At 40.6% G+C, this 24,107-nt stretch overlaps 1 protein-coding gene across 1 annotated transcript in view; it reads left to right on the top strand.

The window, feature by feature from the left end:
• The first annotated feature begins 1,091 nt into the window (after nucleotides 1–1,091).
• Nucleotides 1,092–24,107, top strand: part of VSIG1 (V-set and immunoglobulin domain containing 1) — a 61,833-nt gene continuing 38,817 nt past the window's right edge. Inside the window, exon 1 of the mRNA XM_037989009.2 lies at nucleotides 1,092–1,215. Coding sequence (XP_037844937.1) covers nucleotides 1,188–1,215 — 28 coding nt within the window. The 5' untranslated portion in view covers nucleotides 1,092–1,187. The remainder of the gene's footprint in view (nucleotides 1,216–24,107) is intronic.

Raw genomic sequence — 24,107 nt, 5'->3', positions numbered from 1 at the left:
GGTCGATTAGAATACCTTAAGCCAAGGTAGTTGTCAATATTTAAAGAGTTTAGGAAGTTTTGGTTTTAAAATTCTATTATCTTGAGTCAGCTCCAGCAGAGAGCAAGGTGAGAATTGGAGTTCTAATCCCAGAGAACACCCAATCCAGTTGGCCTATGAGCTGGATGCCTGGGGGTGACCAGTGGCTTTGATGCTTTGGTAACCTAGAACCCTCACTGCCACAATCAGGCTAGTCTTCGTCCTGAGATAGCAGCGACCCCACCCACTCCCTTCTCAGTGACCTGATGGCTCTGGTGGCCTCCCTAGGCCCAGGCAGTGCCTGCTGCTGCTTGTTTCTTGGCCCAGCCTGGTCAGGCCATCAAGGATGTGGTGTCTTTGGGCAGCAGACATGGTGGGGCAGGAAGAATGGCCTCAGCCCAAATGCTTAGGAGGGCTTTGAGGGGCCATGAGGTCTGAGAAGGTGGGTCAGTGTGGATGCCAGCTGGGTCACCTCAGCTTTAGACAATGGGCTCACTCAGGTCTGGGGATTTGGAGTCACTGCTGTGTCCCATTTGGATAAGATGTCACCTGGCCCTGGCAACAATAAATAAAGGCCTTGCCAGACCAGTCTGTTGTGTGGAGCCCTGGACGAACACAAGTGCAGGGATCTAGTGACCAATGCTCTGTCTTTATTCTACCAGACCTTGATAATGGAAGACAGAAAAAGTAAAATAAAGAGCCACTTTTGGCCGATAGAAAGTGTCCAATACACTTTGGAAAGATTTTCTGTCCCCTTTAAGAGGGCCTAGTGTATTGTATATAATTTGAAAAGGCTGCTTTCAGCTTTTTTTTTCCCAAAGTAAAAAAGAAATTTTTGCTACATCTACATAGTTGCTTGTTCCAATGTTTAGAATTTGCTTTCACAGAGGAGGACTTTATTTTGAAGGTGTACCTGTGGTGTTACTTGAGTAGGGCACTTTGTCTTTGATTCTGGGTGCATGAAGTGTAGTGTAGTCTCTGTATGATTTCTTTGTCTGTAAACAACATCAGTGGTGTCTGTCATTTCCTTTGTGGCTTAGGGTGTGGTTGTTAGTGGAAGTTACAGTGAAGTTCTGCTGGGGACTGGGATGACAGGTAAGCTAGTCTTTGGGCCCTCGTGGTGGTAACGGTGCACTGAGTGCTCCTGTTCTTGGGCCTCAGGGCAGCATATGCTGGCACCAGTGTTAGTGTGTCCAGGTAAGCTAATTTTGGGGCCTTCAGGTGGCTTAATTGGGTGCCGAAAGTGGCAGCAGTGGGCCAGGCAGGTGAACAGGTTCTCAAGACCCTGGGCAGTGAGCATAGCATGGGCAATGTCAGTACCAGTGGTGAGACAAACCTTTGGGATATAAGTGTTCTGCTCCGGTATTGGCAGGAGCTGTGATGGGTTGAGAGGGCTGGTGCCCAGACCTGCAAGTGGCATGTGCAAGTGGGTGCCAGTTGTGGTGATAGCAGAGGTTGAGTGTGCCTGACTTCACACTCCAGGAGGATTACTCAGGTGCCACGATGGTGAACTGAGCTGTGGAATCTGCAGAGTCCGATGTGCTTGTGTACTGGGGTGGAGGTAGCCTGGCCAAATTGTGCCTCAGGCCCCCCGCCGTGTTGCATATAAGTGTTGGCTTTTGTATGCATGGGCAGGGTGAGCCCTGTGCCACCAGTGGAATGATCAGGTGGAGGTTGCGTGGCTGTGCTGCAGCCCTGCTATTGAACAGGTTGAGGTTGCCTTCCCTGGGAGCAGCCATAGGCAGAGAGTCGAGGAGCATGGGCTTCACTTGTACCTTGGCCCACAGTGTCTGCAGCTGCAGCAGTTGCAGGCAGTAGAATCTGTCCTTTGAGCATGAGAATGTGCAACCACCCCTCTTCAGGGGAGGTTAGAATTGTTTTCTGTGGCTTCTGCCTCAGCCCTATTTGCAAGGCAGCATGTAGTCTGGTGTGGATTGGGCTTTCAAAATGGTACCATGCTGACACTGCTTAGAACTTGCGGGTTTGTGGGACCCAGCGTGAGTTTTCCCTCTGAAACAAGGCCTTCACACAGTTTCCAGAGAACTTTCTATGTTAGTCTTCGGCCAGCAAGGGTTGGGGGACTCTACCACGGCTAGGATTTTAGAAGCCTGAAGCAGGAACCACTGGGAGTCTCTCACTTATTCTTTCCTCCCAACTGGAGAGTCTCTCCTGGCTCCCAGCCGATCCTGGTTAGCAGGCCGCCTTGCTTCCCTCTCCTTTCTTGCTCTGGGTGTTTCCTGCCACTTCTGTGTTGAATTTCAGTATTCTCTTGGATGATCTATTCAAAGTGTGATTATCTACTCACTATTTTGTTTTTTCCTAGTGGAGGAGGCAAGTAAGAGATGCCTCTAATCAACCATCTTGAACCCCTCACCAGGTGGTAGTTTTCTATATCTTGTAGGTGATCTTTGTTCCTTTTATCTTTTTTTTTTTTTCCATTTGTGTATTTTCAAATAGCCTGTCTTTGAGCTTACTGATTCTTTCGTCTGCTTGACCCATTCTTCTGTTGGAAGCCGCTAATAGATTTTTCGTTTCAGCAAAAGTATTTTTCAGTTCCAAGATTCCTGTATGATTTTTTTTTTTAAAAAAAAATCAATTTCTTTGTTAAATTTTTCTGATAAATTTCTGAATTGCTTTTCTGTGTTATCTTGGATCACAAGGAGATCACTGGGTTTCCTTAAAGCTACTATTTTGAATTCTTGGTCAGAGAGGTTAAATATCATCATCTAATTACGGTGTAAATCACTGGTTGCTTGCTTGCTTTGTCTGTTTGAGGAAGTCTTGGTTTTGTGTCTTCTGTTGTTTCTTGTGTATGTACATCTATGTCTTTGCAGTGAAGGATTAGTTATTTATACCAGTCTTCTCTGTCTGGCTTGTTTTGGTTTTTATCAGATATGTTTGATTGGAGATTCTTAGCAATTTACCTGTTGTTCTTTTTTCCCACTAGGTCACTGCCTCTTTTTTTGCACTAGATGGCGCCTTAATTAAGCCCAGGTTTGCCTCCTCAGTTCTTGGTACTCAATCAGGGTGCCACCAGTTCGAAATGGGTAAGGTTCCAAATAGGATATCCTGTTGGTATGGGAAGGCTGGTCAGAGGTTCATGTCTGGAGATCTGTGGAATGAACCTCTTACAGCATGGTACTGCTGAACAGCTAATCTGTTTTGGCATCTCTTTTGGCTTATTTACACAGCAGTTTTCAGGGCTGAGGATGGCAGTCCCACTTCCCCTACTTGTCTATGGCTGTCTACAGGAATATTCCTCTCTTCAGGTACTCCCAATGCTTCTCATGAGTTGAGGCAGAGACAGGTCTCCTGTCAGGTAACCTAAGATGATGGGAAGCTGTTGTTTACCTCAATCACATTTTTTCCAGTGTGGAAACTATGAGTTGGGGAAAATTTTTCTATGCACTTAGTGCTGGGCAGATTGGGAGAAGGGGCATTACAAATATGGAAGTTTGATCCTCTAACCTCTGCTCATAGTTTTTTTCACTTCTCTGTTGCTCTGGGAACTGTCTCATCCTCATATTTGAGTTATGGGATGTTGCTGGTGATAATCTCAATGCCATATATTTGTTTTTGGTTTTGAGGGTAGAAAGTAGAACCAGTTTGTTTCTATGCCAGCATTTTGAAGTGGAAAGTCTAAATTGGGTTGTTTGTCTTTTCATCATTGAGCTGTAATAGTACTTGTATATTATGGATACTAGACCATTGTCGGATATATGATTTGCAAATATTTTCTCCCATTCTCTTTGTTGTCTTTTTACTTTTTTGATAATGTCCTTTGACAGACAAAAAAATTTAATTTTGGTGAAGTCCAATCTATTTTTAATTCTATTGCTTATACTTTTGGTGTCATATTTAGGAAAACATTGCCTAATCCAAAGTACAAAGATTTACACCTATGTTTTCTTCTGATAATTTTATAATATTAGCTCTTACACTTAGGTATATGACCCACTTTAAGTTAATTTTTGCATATGGTGTGAAATAGGAGTAAAAACAAAAATTATGCTTTTTGCATGTGGGTATTCATTTGTCCCAGCAACATTTGTTGAAATGACTATTCTTTCTTCATTGAATGGTCTTGGCACTCTTGTCAAAAATCAATTGACCATAGATTTACGTGCTTACTTCTGGACTCAATTATATTCCATTGATCTATATGTCTGCCCTTATGACAGTATCACACTGTTTTGATTAATCTAGGTTTCTAGTAACTTTTGAAATTGGGAAATGTTAATCTTCCAGCTTTGCTCCTTTTTAAGAGTGCTTTGGTTTTTTTTAGGTCCCTTGTAGTTCCGTATGAATTTTAGAATCAGCTTGTCGATTTCTCTAAAAAAGGCAGCTGGAATTTCATTAAGAATTTCTTTAAGTCTGTAGATCAATTCAATGAATATTGCCATCTCAATATTAAGTCTTCCAACCCATGAACATGAGATGCCTTTCCATTTATTTAGGTTTTAAAAAATTTCTTTTAACAAGTGTTGTAGTTTTCAGTGTACAGTTTTTTCACTTCATTGGTTAAGTTTATTCTTAAGTATTTTATTCTTTTTGATGCTACTGTAAATGAAATTATTTACTAAATTTTATTTTTAGGCTTTTCATTGCTATTGTAAAGAAATATAACTGATTTTCAAGTATTAATCTTATATTCCACAACTTCACTGGACTCATTTTTTAGCTCTAATTGTTTGTGGATATTTCAGGGTTTTCTATATATGAGACCAAGTAATTTGTGATCAGCAGTACTTTTTATTCTTTTCCTATACGGATGCCATTTCTTTCTTTTTCTTTTCTAATTTCCCTGGCTAGAGCTTTCCATACAATGTTAAATAGGAATGGCAAGAGTAAACATCTTTGTTTTGTTCCTGATCTTGCAGGAAATGATTCAGTTTTTCATCATTGGGCATGATGTTGTCTGTGGGGCTTTTGTAGATGCCTGAAATAGCTTTGATACTTGTCCCCTCTAAAGCTCATGTTGAAGTTTGATTTCCAAATTGGAGATGGGGCCTAGTGAGAGGTATTTGGGTTATAGGGGTGGATCACTCATGAATGGCTTGGTGCCCTCCAGGTAGTACTGAGTAAGTTCTTGCTCTATTAGTTTATGTGAGAGTTGACTGTTTAAAAAAGCCTGGCACCTTCACCTATCTCTCTTCCTCCCTCTCTCACCATGTGACACATCTGCTCCCACTTCACCTTCTGCCATGAGTAAAAGCTTCCTGAGGCCCTCACCAGAAGTAAATGCTGATGCTATGCTTCCTGTACAGCCTGCAGAACTGTGAGCCAAATAAACATCTTTTCTTTATAAATGACCCAGCTTCATGTATCCCTTTATAGCAATGCAAAGTGGACTGAAACAATGCTCTTTATCATGTTAGGGAGGTTCCTTTCTATTCCTAGTTTTTCAGTGCTTTTATTATGAAGGAGTGTTGGATTTTGTCAAATGTTATTTCTGTGTTTATTGAGATGATCATGTGCCCCCTCCTTCAGTCTATTAATATGATGTATTACATTAATTTGTTTTCATACATTGAACTAATCTTGTATTCCTGGGATAAATCTTACTTGGTCATGTTGTATAGTCTGTTAACATGTGAGTTTGCTAGCATTTTGTTGAGGATTTTGTGTCTATATTCATAAGCAGTTTTGGTTTGTAGTTTTTGACTTTGGTATCAGGGTAATGCTGGCCTCATAGAATGAATTGAAACATGTTAACTGCTTTTTTATTTTCTGGAAGAGTTTGAGAAGGATTGGTTTTAATTATTTAATTATTTGTTAAACCATCAGCAGTGTAACCATCTGGTCCTAGGCTTCTCTTTGTTGGCATTTTTTAAATTCTTTTTACTGACTGTCTCAATTGTACCCACAGGATTTTAATTTATAGAGCTGAAAAAATGACAACAGACAGAGATGCTAATCCCATTGAAAAAGTTTTGTTAATTACATTTCCCAAGATAAGGGAATGCACCATGCCGCACAGGGTCACATGGGGAAGCACCAGTGTTGGTTAGGAGGCAGAAAGAAATGAGGGAAGCTTATGCCAGAGCTTTTATTGGAGTTTCCATAGGAAAAGCAAGGCAAGGCAGGAGAAACAGCTTAGGATTGGCTACTTTGAATAATTCTGGTGGGTTTTGGGACCTAGTTGTCTGGTACCTGACCCTGGGTTGATTTAGGGCAGGGGAAATGCTGGCTTGACATGTGAGAGGTAGATGAGGTAGTTCCGAGTGTAGGCTCTGGACTGCAGGGGAGATGTAGATAACTTGGCCACTAGTTTGGCCCTGTAATTAATGGATGCCAAACAGACAAATACAGAATCTGTAAAAACATAGTTACAACACTGATTCAATTCCTTTACATTAAGATTTTTAACTAATTTTAGTCATTTTTAACAATTTATGTGTTTCTAGGAATTTTTCCATTTCATCTAGATTATCTAATTTGTTGACATACATTTGTTCATAGTATTTTCTGATAGTACATTTTTTAAATTTTCTGTAAGGTCAGTAGTAATGTCCTGAGTCTGACTCCTGATTTTAGTAATTTGAGTCTTTTATTTTTGGTCAGTCTAGTTAAAAGTTTGTGAGTTTTTACTGTTCTTTTAAAAAACTGACTTTTCATTTCACTGTTTTTTTTCTATTGTTTTCTGTTCGCTATCTCATTTATTTGTGCTTTAATCCTTATTCCTTTCCTTCTGCTTGCTTTCAGATCAGTTTCCTCCTGTTTTCCTAGTTTCTTAAGGTACAAAATTAGGTTATCAATTACAGATCTTTCTTCTTATCATAACGTAGGTATTTACAGCTACAAATTTCCCTCTGAGTACTGTTTCTGCTGCATCCCACAAGTTTCGGTATGTTATGTTTTCATCTTCATCATCATAATTTCAAAGTATTCTCTAGTTTACTTTGTGGTTTCTTCTTTGACTCAAGTAGCTATTTAGGAGTGGTTAGTTCTTTTTATTTATTTATTTATTTATTATTATTATACTTTAAGTTCTAGGGTACATGTGCATAACGTGCAGATTTGTTACATATGTATACTTGTGCCATGTTGCTGTGCTGCACCCATCAACTCGTCAGCACCCATCAACTCGTTATTTACATCAGGTATAACTCCCAATGCAATCCCTCTCCCCTCCCCCCTCCCCATGATAGGCCCCAGTGTGTGATGTTCCCCTTCCCGAGTCCAAGTGATCTCATTGTTCAGTTCCCACCTATGAGTGAGAACATGCGGTGTTTGGTTTTCTGTTCTTGCGATAGTTTGCTGAGAATGATGGTTTCCAGCTGCATCCATGTCCCTACAAAGGACACAAACTCATCCTTTTTTATGGCTGCATAGTATTCCATGGTGTATATGTGCCACATTTTCTTAATCCAGTCTGTCACTGATGGACATTTGGGTTGATTCCAAGTCTTTGCTATTGTGAATAGTGCCGCAATAAACATACATGTGCATGTGTCTTTATAGCAGCATGATTTATAATCCTTTGGGTATATACCCAGTAATGGGATGGCTGGGTCATATGGTACATCTAGTTCTAGATCCTTGAGGAATCGCCATACTGTTTTCCATAATGGTTGAACTAGTTTACAATCCCACCAACAGTGTAAAAGTGTTCCTATTTCTCCACATCCTCTCCAGCACCTGTTGTTTCCTGACTTTTTAATGATCGCCATTCTAACTGGTGTGAGATGGTATCTCAGTGTGGTTTTGATTTGCATTTCTCTGATGGCCAGTGACGATGAGCATTTTTTCATGTGTCTGTTGGCTGTATGAATGTCTTCTTTTGAGAAATGTCTGTTCATATCCTTTGCCCACTTTTTGATGGGGTTGTTTGTTTTTTTCTTGTCAATTTGTTTGAGTTCTTTGTAGGTTCTGGATGTTAGCCCTTTGTCAGATGTGTAGATTGCAAAACTTTTCTCCCATTCTGTAGGTTGCCTGTTCACTCTGATGGTAGTTTCTTTTGCTGTGCAGAAGCTCTTTAGTTTAATGAGATCCCATTTGTCAATTTTGGCTTTTGCTGCCGTTGCTTTTGGTGTTTTAGACATGAAGTCTTTGCCCATGCCTATGTCCTGAATGGTACTACCTAGGTTTTCCTCTAGGGTTTTTATGGATTAGTAGAAAGCTGAAACTGGATCCTTTCCTTACTCCTTATATGAAAATTAATTCAAGATGGATTAGAGACTTAAATGTTTTTTTTGTTTGTTTGTTTGTTTGTTTTGAGATGAAGTCTCGCTCTATCCTGCAGGCTGGAGAGCAGTCAGTGGCCGGATCTCAGCTCACTGCAAGCTCCGCCTCCCGGGTTCACGCCCTTCTCCTGCCTCAGCCTCCCGAGTAGCTAGGACTACAGGCGCCCGCCACCTCGCCCGGCTAGCTTTTTGTATTTTTTTTTAGTAGAGACGGGGTTTCACCGTGTTAGCCAGGATGGTCTCGATTTCCTAACCTTGTGATCCACCCATCTCGGCCTCCCAAAGTGCTGGAATTACAGGCTTGAGCCACCGCGCCCGGCCAGGAGTGGTTAGTTTTAACTTAGTTGTGAATTTTCCAAATTTCCTCTTGTTACTAATTTCTAATTTAATTCCATTGTGACCAAGGAACATACTTAATGTGATTTTAGTATTTTAAAATTCATTGAAACTTGTTTTGTGGCTATGTGATTTATCTTGGAGAATGTTTTATGTGTACTTGAGAAGAATGTTTATTCTATTATTGGGTGGATTGCTTTCTAGACATCTATTAGGTCAAATTGGCTCTGTTGTTGTTTAAGACTTCTGTTTCCTTGGTGATCTTCTCTTTACTAGTTCTAGTCATTGTTGAATGTGGGATATTGATGTTTCCCACTATGAATGTAGAACTATGTATTTATCGCTTCAATTCTATCAATTTTTGCTTCATGTATTTTCAGGCTCTACATTAGAGGAATTTATTTGTTTATAATTGTTATATAAAACAAACATTGTCTAATAATTCAATGGAAACATATCTTTTGGGTAATATTTTAGTAGTATAGATCTAAGAATGAATTCCCTTAGAAGCATTATACTTGTTGTTCACTATTGTTTTTGTCTCATTTTAAGTAGAGCATTAAGGGAATAAAGTAGTTTAGTTGTAAGTCTGCCAAAATCTTTATCCAGATAATTTTTGCCTTTTATGAAATTTTTGTCCCCATGGAAGGCAGGATTACATTTCTTTCCTGATTGAGTTGGTGTTGTATATTATTGATTTTCAAAATATTTATGACTTTGGAACATTGAATTGATTTATCAATTGATAAACTGGCTAACTCTGTAGTGACCATCCAAGGCAGAAGAAGCTCAGGAATACCATTTTAATTCATATTACTGAGGGTGCCAGGTAAATCAGAAAAGTTGGAAATCTACCACCTGCAATATCCTATAAGTCACAGAAATCCTCTAAATTGTCTTTTGGCTATAGAGCAAGGGCAATTTTGAATGACCCTACTCCTATCCACCAGGAGGAATTTGCCTCCCTAGGATATACCATGGCTTAGATAGTGAACTTCGGCCTAAGGAAACAGTAATTTACTTTTACAAATTTGTCCTTTTATACAGTAATTTAAACAGTAAATTATTCTTATAAATTTGTCCTTACAATATTTCCTTTTATAAACAAAGTTTCTGAGATAGTCTTCTTGAGACGAGGTTAAATCAGGTGAACATAAGAGCAAGTTACCTACAATTTGATCAAGGCAGAGGATCAAGGAAATTGTAAGTCTTTGAGATTATGATTGAGAAGCTGAGAGACGTAAGAGGGGGCTTCATTGAAGCCACAGGCTTCGGTGAATGCAGTGAATGAAGTGAATAGAGGACTTAAGAGTGAGTGCATAGGAGTTGAGGGAAGCCACCAGAGGATGGTGTACTGGGTCATGAGAGACTGAGAGATCAAGAAAAAGGCCTTTGGATATACATCTAATAGTAGCTCCCCATTGAGCCAAAAGGTCCATCTGTATAGGTTAGGGAGGGTGGAAGACAGAAGAGAAAGATATATTGAGAGGTTAAGTATCCCAAAGAGATAAGCAAAGGGTTAGAGAGAGGGAGTGAATATGTTCAACAGGTAAGTCCCACTACTGAGCATTTAAAAATTATTCTGAGGAAGGATGGTAGGAAACTAGAAGGAATTAATGATGGAGAGTGTGTCTCCAGGGTCTACTAAAAGTGAGCTTGGATAGTCATTCACAAATAAATAGAGTTATTTCTCCTTACTGATCCAAAGACAATCGAGGATTTTGAAGGGTACCTTCCTTGGAGAAGGGGAATTGCTTTATTTCAGATTGAGTAACCTGTATAGTGTTGCCAGATAAAATATGGGAAGTGCAGTTAAATTTGAATATCTGATAAGAAATGAATCATTTTTTAGTACAAGTGTGTACTCAACATTTCATGGGACATGCTTATGCTAGAATATTACTTATTTATTTGAAATTCATATATTTTTCATTTTTATTTGCTACATCTAGCAACTCTAGTTGAGTGTCTTGTTTCTTTGCTACAGCGGGATGATTGCAGGTCCAGTGTCTTTTTCTCTGCAATATCTGCAAGTGTCTGTGTCTCTCTGTGTTTTAATTGTGTAGGGCCTTTTTATTTCCCCCAGGCTGTTCAAGTTGTAATGACATAAGTTTGTGGTGGGATTTTCACCTTATTTACTATGCGTTCCACAAAATGCTGGTTTAAAGTCTGCCGAACTCAAAGTGTTGTAAATCATGAGTGGATGTGGTCTGCCAGCCTCTTTTATGCTTCTGAATAGCATCTGATATGTCAGGGTTAAGGCCATTAGTAAAGAATGTGCAGATTGTTGTTGGAGTGTTAGTGTTAATGCCCAACCCTGAGCATTTCTTAAAAGTGCTTTCTATTATCGCTCCCTAAAATTGGAAACAGACTTATCACACCCTTGCTGACAGGTTTGGATTATTCCTCAGTCGATGAAAGAGTGAAAACCTTCACCAATTGCCTTTAAAAGACTTTCTCCTCTCTATTTGGCTTTTGTATATCCAGAAAGGGTAAAGGTATGGGTCAAAAGGTGAGAGGAAGGTGAGAAAGGGGAAAAGGAGGAGAAAGAGAGGAGAGCAGAGGACAGAAAGCAGAAGAGGAGGGAGGCCAGGAGAAAGTCAGATTGTAAGGGGAAGAAATAGAGTTAGATAGAAAGGAGGAGATCTTTGGAGGGAGAGACGGTTGAGGATGTTTTAAAAGAAGACTCAACAGATTGGAATCTTTCTGAATTGTTTCTTTCCTCAGCTTCTTCTTACAGCTTGAGGAAAGCTGTCCATTGTAAATATGTTATCTGATTTCCTTTTGCTCTAAGGAATCATGCAAATGCTTGCATTGTGACATGTCCCAAGAGTCCCAAATGATCCACTGCAGCTAAAAATTGTCTTCCTTGAGGTCATACCTCTTAACATAACAAAAAAGGTTCAGTGCAGAAGAAAGAAGAAGGGCCTAGTCCTACATTATGATCATCATCTAATTCTCTGTTCTTGGAGACCTGAAAGGCCAGACAACTCTGAAAGACAAAAGGAAAATAGAGGCAATGACTTTAGTCAGAAAATAGGTTAACCCTTCCAAAGAATCAAAACATGGAACTTCCTTGACACAACAAAAAATTGGAGCACGTGAGTGGGAACAGTACTTATCTGACCCAATAGGGCCCTCCAAGAAGGGAGGAAGAAGGTCCCTCAGTTTATCCTGTCTTTATCTGAAACATCAGTAGGCTCAAGGGCCTATTCAGACCCAGTCTGAGTCAGTAACAAAACTGTTAAGGACCAAAATAGTTAAAGTGACTCAAATAAAGGTTACAGGCTTTATTCAGTTGATGTGCATCAGGGAACAAGCAACTCAATGTTAAGTAACTCCTTGAGCCAAAGTAGGATCGGGTTTTCATAGGACAAGCAGGGGAGACTCCTCATCTCTTCTGTGACTGTGGTCTTGTCCCAGCTTGCAGTTTTCTTTATCTGTAACCGCTGCAAAACTTCCAGCTGGAATGGTTGGAAATTGTTCTGGTTTCTCAGGATCATTGGTGCAATCTCATTTTGGCTACTGTCAGAACAGTTCTTTCAAATGTAATCTTTGTAAGCTGGTGAGTTGTCTCATGCCAATTAAGGTACAGGAAGTGGAGACATAGGAAGGAAAAAAAGGAAGACAAGAAGATAAAACAAAAGGAGACAAAGTTTCAAGCAAGGAAAAACTATGATCTGTTTTAATTCTTTTACAGTTGTCTCTCAGCTTCCACCATGTATGCACTCCCCACTCAGATGCACAAATTCCAAAGTTCAAACCTCAGATATTTTCTTCTACCTACAGCCCAGCTCTAACGATCCCAACGATGTGCCCTTCAAATACTCCTCCACATCCCTGTTTTGTTGCCTTCATGTTTTCCATCCCTTAGCCACACCTGTTGGGGTGGGGAGCATGAAATCAGGGAAGGCCTCATGAAGGAGGCTGCACCTGAGCTGGGCCTTGAGAGACAGGGCAGGATTTGCCAGGGTAGAAATGGAGGCAAATACTTTTCAGTAGGAGACAATGGAATGAGCGTGTTCCTTCTTCAAATACAGTATTATGGAGTGTCTTTTTTTGTGTGTGCCAATCATTAATCATGTACTGGGTAAGAGTACGGGCTTTGTGGAGAAAGGCTCAAATCCTAAGCCTTGCCACTTCCTGGCCATACCAGAGCTTGAGGATCAGCCGTAACATAATCACTGAAAAAGGCTAGTTTGGGGCTTTGACAAACTGGAAAGCCAGAGCTCGGTTTAGTGGAGATAACTCCTGCTTAGATGTTGGCAATCATAGCCATGTGGGCGTGGTTGGGTGTGATATTCTGGTATTTCAAGAAAAGCAAGAATTTTGGATTTTTATGTGAAATATTTTAATGTTTAAAATATTGGCCACCAAATTTAAAGGAATAATTTTATAGGTCAAACTATACACATCTGTATACTAAATGTTTATAGTGTTTTTGTTGTTTAAATTGACAGATATTGTTGTGGATATTTATCATGTACAACATGATATTTTAAAGTATGTCATCACTAAGTATAGTCACCATGGTGTACAATTGGATCTCTGCATTTGGCAAGTTTGCCATACTGACTTAAAGGCTTAACTGGATACTTATAACAGCAGGCAAGGTTCTCAAACTAGGGCCTCTGCTTCATTCTCAGCCTTGCTTCTACCAACATCTTTCCTTCCCTGCCATTCTCTGGCCCTATATGGTAAAATTGTTGCCCAGAGGAGCCTTTTTCTTGCACATGTTGTTCCCTCTGCTTCAAGTGCCCTTCTCCACATCCCCACTTCAATTTTCTTTTCCTGACTAACATCGTCTGTTATTCAAGAGCCATCTCCTTTGACAAGCTTTCACCAGTTTCTTATTGTGCTTCTACAAACCCTGGATAGTACTTACTCTGCTGTACTGACATTTCATGTCAACTCATCTTTGTTTTCCACTAGACTGGGTGGGAAGGCTGAGACATAAAAGAATGCAAGAAGTATTTCTTTGGAAAATGAATAAATGGTCTGAATATATGTTTACAAAGCCACTTTTGTATATGTAAACATGCACCTATCTATGCGCTTCTCTATCCATGCATCCATTTATTCAGTAAATATTTATTGAGCACCTATTATGTGCCAGGCCCTGTTCTAGGTGATGAGGATGCAGGAATGAACACATCAGACAAAGTCCCTGCCCTCACAGAGCTCATATTTTAGTGCAGAAAGACACTAAACACAATATGTACTGTAATGTAACATGATGATAAATGCTCTATGGAGAAAATAAAAGTAGGGCAACAGGTTTGAGGGTGACAGGTGCATAGGGCAACTGGAGAAGGGATCTCTGAGGAGGTGATACTTGAACAAATATTTGAGGGAAGAGAGGAAGCAAAACCCTACAGACAACTGGAGAAGAGCATACCAAATGGATGGAACAGCAAATGCAAAGGCCTGAAGTGGGAGCATTTTTTAGCATGTTTGAGGAATAGAAAGGAGGCCAGAGTGGCTACGGAGGGCTGAGCAAAGAGTGGTGGAGATAAGGTCATAGAGGCAATGGAGGTCTCAACTTATCGTCTCAACGTATGCCATCAACTTATCCAACCACCCACTGAACACATACCCTTGCTGAATAATGTGGTAAGAAATTTCAATATTGCTGGGGTGAGTGGTGGCAGTTCCAAGGAGTTATATGTAGGACAAAACAGCTTTCCCTACAGTTAGATGCTTTCCTTAGTTCTCTCCTTACTCAGAGCCCTTCCCACAAGGTTCTCAGATGCAGGTCCTACAGGAGACCAGGCACTGTTTGCCTTGGGAGGGTCATGAACTGGTGGAAATTGGCCAAAGTTGTTTCCTGCTGGTTGGGGCTGGGACCAGGCTGTGCACCTCCACCCAGTTGGAAAGGGCTCTGGGGCTGTTATTCATCAGATACGCTGCTGTGTGAAACCATTCTCAAGTTTCTCTCATTTGCACCTCTCCCTCTCCCAGGAAGTCACACCAAAAGAGTCAGGAGACCCATGTTCTACTCTCTGCTCTGTGGCTACAATGAGCAGTGAGATCCAGGACAGGTTTGGGGCTCTGTGAAATGAAGGATTTGAACTTGTTCTAACGCTGTTAGGTCACCTCTGTGTCTTAACGCTTTCTGCATGGTGGGCCACCTGAATTCTAATCCTGGCAGTAGGCCTTTTGTGACCCTCCTCGTGCTACTGCACCAAGGTGTAAGCACAGCTGGGCTGCTTATTCAAAAGCAGTACAGGTAGTGGGGTTTGACTGAAGCCCCAATGTCTCTTCTCCTGAACATCTCCCTCCACACTTTTCTCCTGCATGTCCTGACATTTCTGCCATTAGTCATTCCCCACAAAGGTAGGAGACTGTCTCCAGGGATAAAGGAGCCAGCAGGCCTGACTGTCTGCCTTGCCCAGACGGGGCTCAGTCATCCTCTTGGAGAGCAGAAAGGAAAGGCATCTCTCCAACGGGGGAGTGACACAGAAGCTGAGACTGTTAGAAAACCACTGGGGGAGACTGATCTGGGGCTCACTACTGAGTGTTCCCGAGCAGCTCCAGACCACGAAGAGCTAGGGGAAATTAGAAAGCTCACTGCCTGAAAAAAAGTCTTAACAGATGAGGGCTCTGAAGAAATACTTAGTTAATCTCATGGTTTGGTTTAGGGCTAGTTGCTGTGTAAATAACTCCTCAGCTGTGGACTTTTTTAGATCGTGAGGCAAAGTTGAATCCACTAAACAAGCAGAAAAAGGAGGACACAATTTATTTGTCTGGCAACTCAGAGGAAGGCTGCACATTCTTGCTTTGCTAATCTCGGCTCTGGCCTTCCCCCAGAGTTGCTGCTGCAAAGGATTGTGGGAGTCCTAAGTCTTCCTTCTTATCAGAAGGGCTGAACTGGGCAGGAAGACTTGAGGCAGTGGAGGAGGTTTTGGGGATGGGGTGCTTGTATAGTCCAGTGACCCAGCATCTCAGGTCAGGGGGACCCTGGCTGGGAGAGGAGGACAGATATTTTATCTTGAATTCTAATGAATTCTAAGGATTAGAGCATCCTGTGAACTCAGCCAGGTCTGGGTTCTAGACCCAAATTGCTTCCTTTATGAGCTCTCTTTGAAAATATAAAGGCATATTAGGAACCAAGATGTTCCTTTCACTTTAAACTAGGAGTCACAAGATCACACAAAGTGGGCCAGGTATAAGCAGCAGGGAGTGAAGGGGACTGTGGGAGCTGGCAGCAGCCACTACTCTGATATCGTCAATTGTTGCCATGGTGCCATCTGCCTGGATGGCCACATCTACCAGGCGTTCTTTTTTATTTTTTATTTTTATTTTTTGATAGAAAGATCTTTACACAATGATTTTAGAAATTTCCCACATTTCAGTGTTAGGAATGAATTGCTTTTGCATTTATACCACAAGCATATCGAGAGCACCTACTGTCTGCAGGCACTGTTTTAAGCACTTCACAAATAGTAACTTATATAGTTTTTATAACAGTCTTATAGGTAAGTTTTATTATACCTTATTTTGTGGATGAGGAAAACGAAGCACAAAGAAATTAAATAATTTGCCTAAGGTCCCCCAGGCAGTAAGTGGCAGAGCCTGAGTTTAAAGCCAAGCTGCCTGATTCTAGAGTCCATACTCTTTGTCACTAGGCTATGCTGCTTCTCGTTAAAACCAAAGACAGCGGAAACAAAGCATGTGCAAAACACTGTACAGGACTAAAACCAAACAAACAAGTGACCAACAATAAAAAACACACACACCCAGATCTTTTGTTTGCTTCTTATGATTTTAACCTAATAAAACAGAATTTACCACCTTTGTCATTTTCTCTTGCTTTTGTGTCTACTTTGTACACTCCTTCATGCCTAACTCCCGCCTTAACAATTATTATTATTATTATTATTATTTTAGATGGATTCTTGCTCTGTTGCCCAGGCTGGAGTGTAGTGGTGTGATCTCAGCTCACTGCAACCTCCACTTCCTGGGTTCAAGCGATTCTCCTGCTTCAGCCTCGTTGAGTAACTGGGATTACAGGCATTCACCGCCAAACCCAGCTAATTTTTTTGTATTTTTAGTAGAGCCGGGGTTTCATCATGTTGGACAGGCTGTTCTCAAACTTCTGATCTCAAGTGATCTGCCTGCCTCGGCCCCCCAGAGTGCTGGGATTACAGTAACAATTCTTTTTGTTCTTTCTTTTTTTAAAAAAGATATTTCCAACACTGATATTTTCCAGCCATTATGTACAACCAATCTTGCCACCTGCCTTTCTGCCATTCTTGGTCTCTGAAATGCTACTCGTCTCTTTTTCTTTTTCTTTCTTTTATTGTCCATTCTAGATTCTCACTTTCAAAATTCATGGTCAAATCTTCCCAGAATTCATCTCCCCTGCCAGGTGGGCCCCAATGAGCAATGAGTATTTGAAGGTTCACAGACATCCTATGCAATGACCCACAGTCTCTTTCCTGTACTTGTATTTATTTGTTTTCTGTGATGCATAATGCAGCTATTCATAATCATAATACTTCTTAGTATTAATCTCTATTTTGTGTGTATTTGTCTTATCTTTCCAGCAAGAGTGTGACCCTGGGGAGCAGGAATTGGGTTGACTATGTATTCTACTGTCCCTTGCCCACTGCCGGGAAGTCATATCACATAATGGGTAAGGGCATGGGCTTTGGAGCCATCCCACCTGGGTTCAAGTCTTGGTCTTCTGCTTACAAGCTGTGTGACCAATGGCAAGTCATTTACCTTTCTGGACTTCATTTTCCTCATCTGTAAAATGAGGAGTATAACTAATACTTCCTTTATATGATTATTGTGAAACATAATGCATAAGAAATGCTTCAGTCAGGGCCTTACTGTCATCTAGTGTGTCATCAGCATTTAGTAGCTCTTATCACTGTGTCACAGGTACCCTTAATCAGCTTTGGTATCTGTGAAATGCTTCAATTTCTTGGCTCCAAAAAGATGTCTGTTTTATAGGGTTAATTTCACTCAGGTATGGCATTTTTAGGAAGTGTTGGATAGGACCAGTTAAAAAATGCAAGGCACTGCAATTATAGAAATAGAATGTGACTTTTTGGTGGCTCTGGTCAAGTTTAACCTCTCCAGAATTGAAAGAATTGGAGGGCCTAGGACCTCTTTGTGTTGAATAGGGGTTGGGGGAGCTGCAACTGCACATGCATGTGATTTTTTCCAGGCAATCTATGACATGTGTTTGTACAGTGCGTCAACACAAATTGCCTAGGAGTAGGCTTCCCCAAACAGTTCAATGTACATAATAGGTTGAGTCACACTATCGGTTAACATAGAGTTCCTGGTACTAACCCACTCCAGCCTCCCTACTATCACAAGGTAAGCAATCCCAGGCTACTCAACACAAGCTGACTCATACTTATTGTTAAAACATGACCTGCCAAAGGAGAGCTTTCTGCATGGTTCTTCCCTCTAAAACAGGAAACAAAGCTATTCCAAATTCAAGATGACAGGAACCTCCATGTCCCTTCTTCAATACGTCCTTGAAATTCCCCTGCTTCACAGCCTTACTGAGATCCACTTCTGGCACTTTTCTGAAGGCCTCTGGAGGACTCCCAGTAAGGTGTCCAGAGGGCACATTTAGGGACGTGTGGTCATACTAGGTTCATCGCTGAGAAAAATTCCTGTCCTTATGCGTGAGGATGGTAGAGAGAAGAGGAACTTACACAGCATAACAACATCACAGAGCTCACTTGGGTTTCTCTTACTGTGAGAGTCCCTAGTCTGGGACTCCCAACTCTTGGTTTAGAGAATTGTAGAATTATGTGCTGCTTCCTCTTCTTTTATTGTTTCTAAAGCAATTCAGTCTTAATATGGAATAAGAAAGTTTGTTGTTATTGACGGTGATGATGATACAATTTGGGGGTTGTTTTTCAACAAATATACCAGATTATGCACATCCAAATGAGGGTTACCCTTCAAAATAGTCACTTTGAGAGATCATGAACTTGAAAACGTGAATTCACCAAATATCTCTTAAATACTTTTTATGTGCCAATACCATGCCAGGTCCTTAAAGCCACAGTAAGTTAACCATAAGTTAAGAGCGCAGCCTCTGGAGTCTACTGACTTGGGCTGAGGTCCTGGCCCTGGTGTTTATGTCATCTTCTGAAAATTTTTTGTAAGCCTCAATTTTAGCAATAAGGTGGCTACTGGGAACTGAAGCCTTGACCAACAATAGCCATACTTGTGAGGAGGACGACCAGCAGCCATTACCCAACTGGGAACTGGTAAAACAAGATAAAAATAGCTGCTCACTGTAGACATATGCAATAAAGAACAGGGAGGCAGAGCCAGTAGGTATCATCCATTGAAGAGAACACTACCTAACTGCATGTGTGAAATAGGACATGGGCTACATAATGGGAATATCTGAGGTGAGTTAAGAGGGATGAGAATATGAGTCCTGAGTCTACCTGTTATCTATGAGATTTCTGCAAATTGTTTAATTTATCTGTGCTTCAACTGTCTCACCTAAAAAATGGAGTTGAAACTACCTACTTCATAAGGCTGTTGAGATGATTAAACGAGGTAATGCATGTAAAGCACTTAGCACAATACCTGGCTCAAAATAAGCACATGTACATATGTGCATGTAAAATCACTAAAACCCTGTCCCTATCCTCCTTAGAAGCTTTCAATCTTAGAGCCACGAAGAGGGCCAGTACATAAACAGCTTGGACTACACTTTACCTGATTTTTCAGAGATGGAGGTTTCACTGTGTTGCCCATGGTAACCTCAAACCTGGGCTTAAGTGATCCTTCTGCCCCAGCCTCCCAAGTAGCTGGGACTACAGGCACATGCCACTGTGCCCAGCTTACTCTAAGTGCTGTGTAAGAGGTATTAAATTATGCTGTAAGTGTGAGATCACATCCTGTAGGAATCAGTAGACAATCCATGGAAGAGTGAACAATTGTGGTGAGGCTCACAGGATGAGTAGAATTTTTGACAATTAGACTTGGGGTGAGTAATCTAGGAGAAGGGAATGGAATTGCCTATGTGAAGGCACAAGGGTGGAAAAGTTAGGATACGTTCAGGTAACAGAGTGTATTCAGTTTTGTCTGGAGATCATTTGTAAGACTTCTGCCAGCTCTGACTTTTTTTTGTTGTTGTTGTTGTTGTTACAAATAGCAGAAGATAGTTGGGAAAAGCAGGTTGGGTACCAGTTAAATGCTAGGTTAAAATGTTTATGTCTAAGGAAAAGGATGATGGGGAATCATGGAAGATTCTTTAGTATAAGGATGATATGATTGGACTTTAGGAAAATTTATAATCTGGTAGGATTATAAAGGATGAATGAAAGGGAGGAAGTTTGGAGGCAAGGAGATGGACCAGGAGGCTACTGCAACTGTCTAAATGAGAGATAACAGGGGCTGAACTATACAATGTGGCAGATGAGATGGAAAGGAGATGATGGACTGAAGAGAAGTTTCAGATCTATCATCAGTAGGAATTGATACTGGTGGAATGGTGGGTGGATAAAAGTAGGAGTCAAAGAATACTGCAGTGAAGAGTTATTATAATGAGGGCACCAGCAACAGTGGTTGGAAAGTTGCACAGGTTTGCCAGTTTGGAGAGAGAGAGTGTTGTATGAGGTGGAATTTGAAGTGCCAGGGGGACCTTTAAGAGGAGATGCATGGCAGGCAGTTGAAAAAAGTAATGAAGCCTCAGTGGTGCTGTTATTGCCCAAGGGGTTTTTGAAACACCTTCTTTAGAACCATTTCAACATAAATGAATTAAAATCTTTAGACTCTAAGCACTGACTAGATTTCACCTTTCCATATGTAATTCAGATTTTAAAAAAATTATGCAAAACCGCAAAATATGTATAAGAAAGTTCAATCAATAAATTCTGATTTTCCTTTGATGCTTACTTTGATGATCAAAAAAATATATATGAAAAAGCTTTAGCCTCAGATTTTCCCCATCTACCCTGTTTCTGTTTCTCTCTCATGCTGATGCCATAAGAATGACATTGGACTGCCTTTCGAAAACCCCAGACAGCCTTCTAAGTCAGCTCCCAAGCCCCGCAAAGACAGTAGCCTCTTTACTTTATGATTACACCTCATTTCTTGACCACGAAGCAGCATTACTGCACTTGATTACCACCTTATTAATTAGAATTTGCCTCAAGTGACCTAGCTGTTTCCAAAGAGCAAATCTTCATCAAAGGGTAATGATTTGCCACTATTTCAGACTTTAGGACATTTAAAAAACATTTCACCTTATCCCACACAATACACACACACACAAAAATCCAGATGGATTAAATCCAAATTCATAAATTCACCAATTTAACAAATAGTTATTCAGTACCTACTGTGTGTAAAGCACAGTTCTATGCCCTCGGGATAAATAGTGAACAAAACAGACTGAAATCCCTACTCTCTTGAAAATTACATTCTAGCTGGGTGGTGAAGCAAACAATAAGTCAATTGTGTATTATGTGAGAAAGTAATGAGTGCTATCAAAAAAGGAAAAAGCAGGTGGATTGGGAGGGCTGGAGTGGGGACAGTTAAAATTTGAAATTGTGTAACCTTGCTGAAAACTGATAAGTGGGCAAAGATCTGGAGAAGATGAAGGAGTCATTTCTGCTGATACCCAGGGGGAAAGTGTCACGGGCAGAGTCAACTGCTAATATAAACGCCTTTTTTCATCTTTCCTTTTTTATTTTACTTTAAGTTCCATTATACATATGCAAAACGTGCAGGTTTGTTACATATGTGTACATGTGCCATGGTGGTTTGCGGCACCTATCAACCAGTCATCTAGGTTTTAAGCCCCGCATGCATTAGCTATTTGTCCTAATGCTCTCCTTCCCCTTGACCCCCCACGCCGCGACAGGCCCTGGTGTGTGTGTTCCCCTCCCTGTGTCCATGTGTTCTCATTGTTCAACTCCTACTTATGAATGAGAACATGCGGTGTTTGGTTTTCTGTTCCTGTGTTAGTTTGCTGAGAATGATGGCTTCCAGCTTCATCCATGTCCCTGCAAAGGACATGATCTCATTGTGGAAGACAGTGTGGCAATTCCTCAAGGTTCTAGAACCAGAAATACCATTTGACCGAGCAATCCCAATACTGGGTGCATACCCAAAGGATTATAAATCATTCTACTATAAAGACACATGCACGCATATGTTTATTACAGCACCATTTACAATAGCAAAGACTTGGAACCAACCCAAATGTCCATCAACGATAGGCTGGATAAAGAAAATGTGGCACATATACACTATGCAGCCATAAATGCCTTTTTAAAAGTGGGCACGTGCCAGGCTAGTTGAGGATTCAACAAGGAGAGCAGTATGGCTAGAGCAGAGTGAGGGGGGGGGACATATGCTAAGAGATGAGGTCAGAGAGGTGGTGGTGTGGATAAGATAGATAGATCATTTTAGCGTCTTCTAAGCTATTTTATTTTTTTACATTTTAGTAATATGTTTTACTTAACCCAATACATCCCAAATATTATTTCTATAATCAGCATAAGAATTAATGATATTTTTCCATTTTAAGTCTTTGAAATCTAATGTGCTTGCTACACTTACAGCACATTTCAAGCATTCAAAAGTCACTTGAGGCTTGTGGCTGCCACATTGGACAGCACAACTGTAAGAGAAATACAAAGGGCACTGGAATTGACTTTAGCAAATTTAGGGGCTTATAATTGCCCCCATCAACCACTTAGAATGTGTTAACTAAGGTACTTCACACATGGGCTATAAATTTCTAGGTAATTTTTTGTTTGTTCATTTGTATTTTTTTTTTTTTTGAGACAAGAGTCTTGCTCCCCAGTCACCCAGGCTGGAGCGCAGTGGCCTGATCTGGGCTCACTGCAACCTCCAATTTCCGGGTTCAAGCAATTCTCCTGTCTCAGCCTCCCGAGTAGCTGAGATTACAGGTGTGCACCACCACACGCCCAGCTAATTTTTTTTTTTTTTTTTTTTTTTGTAGAGACAGAGTTTCATCACGTTGGCCAGGCTGTTCTCAAACTCCTGACCTCAAATGATCCACCCGCCTAAGCCTCCCAAAGTGCTGGGATTACAGACGCGAGCCACCGCACCCAACCTGTAGCTATTTTAAATGCTTTGGTTTCTACCAAATTGGAAGAATCTGAGCAAAGGTGAGACGTGATTAAAAGAATCTGAGCAAAGGTGAGACATATTAAAAGGATCCTTTTGCCGGCTGTGATAAGAATAGACTGTGAGAAGGACAAAGGTGGAAGCAGGGAGACCAGTTAGGAGGCTATTGCCACGATCCAGGTAATGGGCACTGGTGGTTCAGATGAAAAGGAGGGCAGCGAAGGTGGGGGAAGTGCTCGGAGTCTAGATAGGCTTGAAACACAGAGCGCAAAGAATTTGCTGACGAATTAGATGTTTTATGAGAAAAGGAGAAGACTCGAGGATGATAGCAAGGTTTTGTCCTGAGCAACTAGAAGAACAGAATTGCATAACTGAGATTGCAAGAGATAAAATTATGGAAGCATTAACAGAATATATAATATCATATATTATATAATAATAATATAGAATAACATTTCCGTAGTCTTGGATTGGGGAAGGCTTGCCTAAGGAAGGCATGAAAGTCAGAAGCTGCAAAGAAAACAATTGATAGATTAAAACATACTGAAAATTTCTTTAGGGTGAAAAACATAAAATTAAAAAGGAAAGTGATAGATCAGAAGAAAATATTTATAACATAGATACCAAACCCAGGGTAAGATTCATAATATATAAATGGTAATTCTATAATATCAGAAGACAGATAACCCAGTGGAAAAATGGACTAAGGTTGTAAACAAGCAATTCACAGGGAAAGGAATACCAGTTAGGCCAGTAAACCTCTACAAAGATGCCCAACCACATTACAGAAATACAAATTAAAGCAACAATGCAATACCGATTTTCACCCATGATACTAGTAAAAATAAAAGGCTGAGGACCACAGAGGAGGTTTACAGAAAAAATAAATAAATAAAAGACTGATAATTTTCATTGCCAACAAGGCTGTGGAGAAGAAGGCACTCTCATACACTCTTAATGGAGGTATGGTTTGTAAAGAATTTCTGGCAGACAATTATGCAGTCTACCAAAAATATAAACTACATACCCTTTGATCAAGCAATTCCATTTCTAGGAACCTAATCTACAATAATAATCACACAAGTGGGCAGATCTAGACAAAAGGATGTTCATTGCACCATTGTCAATAATATTGAAAAACTGGAAACCATCTAAGAATTTACCAATAAGAGAATGATGAAATAAATTGAGGTACATTCATATCATGAAATACCATGCAGCCTTAACATGGACAAGGTTGATCTATAGATACAGTTGGACATAGTGACAGAAAGAGAGAATAAAAATACTTTTTTGAAGGGAGAAAAGCAAATTATAGAACAAAACGTATAGTATTATCTTTATGTTTTAAAAAACCTCGTGTGTGTATGTGTGTGTGTGTGCTTGTGCATGTGTACATGCATAGGAAAAGGTCTGAGAAAAATGCTAAACTCCTGTTCCTTGTGAGCCTGGGAAAAGGATTACATGTGTGAG

This window comes from Chlorocebus sabaeus, chromosome X (genome assembly GCF_047675955.1).
Source record: "Chlorocebus sabaeus isolate Y175 chromosome X, mChlSab1.0.hap1, whole genome shotgun sequence".
NCBI classification, from domain to species: domain Eukaryota; kingdom Metazoa; phylum Chordata; class Mammalia; order Primates; family Cercopithecidae; genus Chlorocebus; species Chlorocebus sabaeus.
The sequence above is the reverse complement of the archived record's forward strand: the minus strand, read 5'-3'. Positions and strand labels throughout refer to the sequence as shown.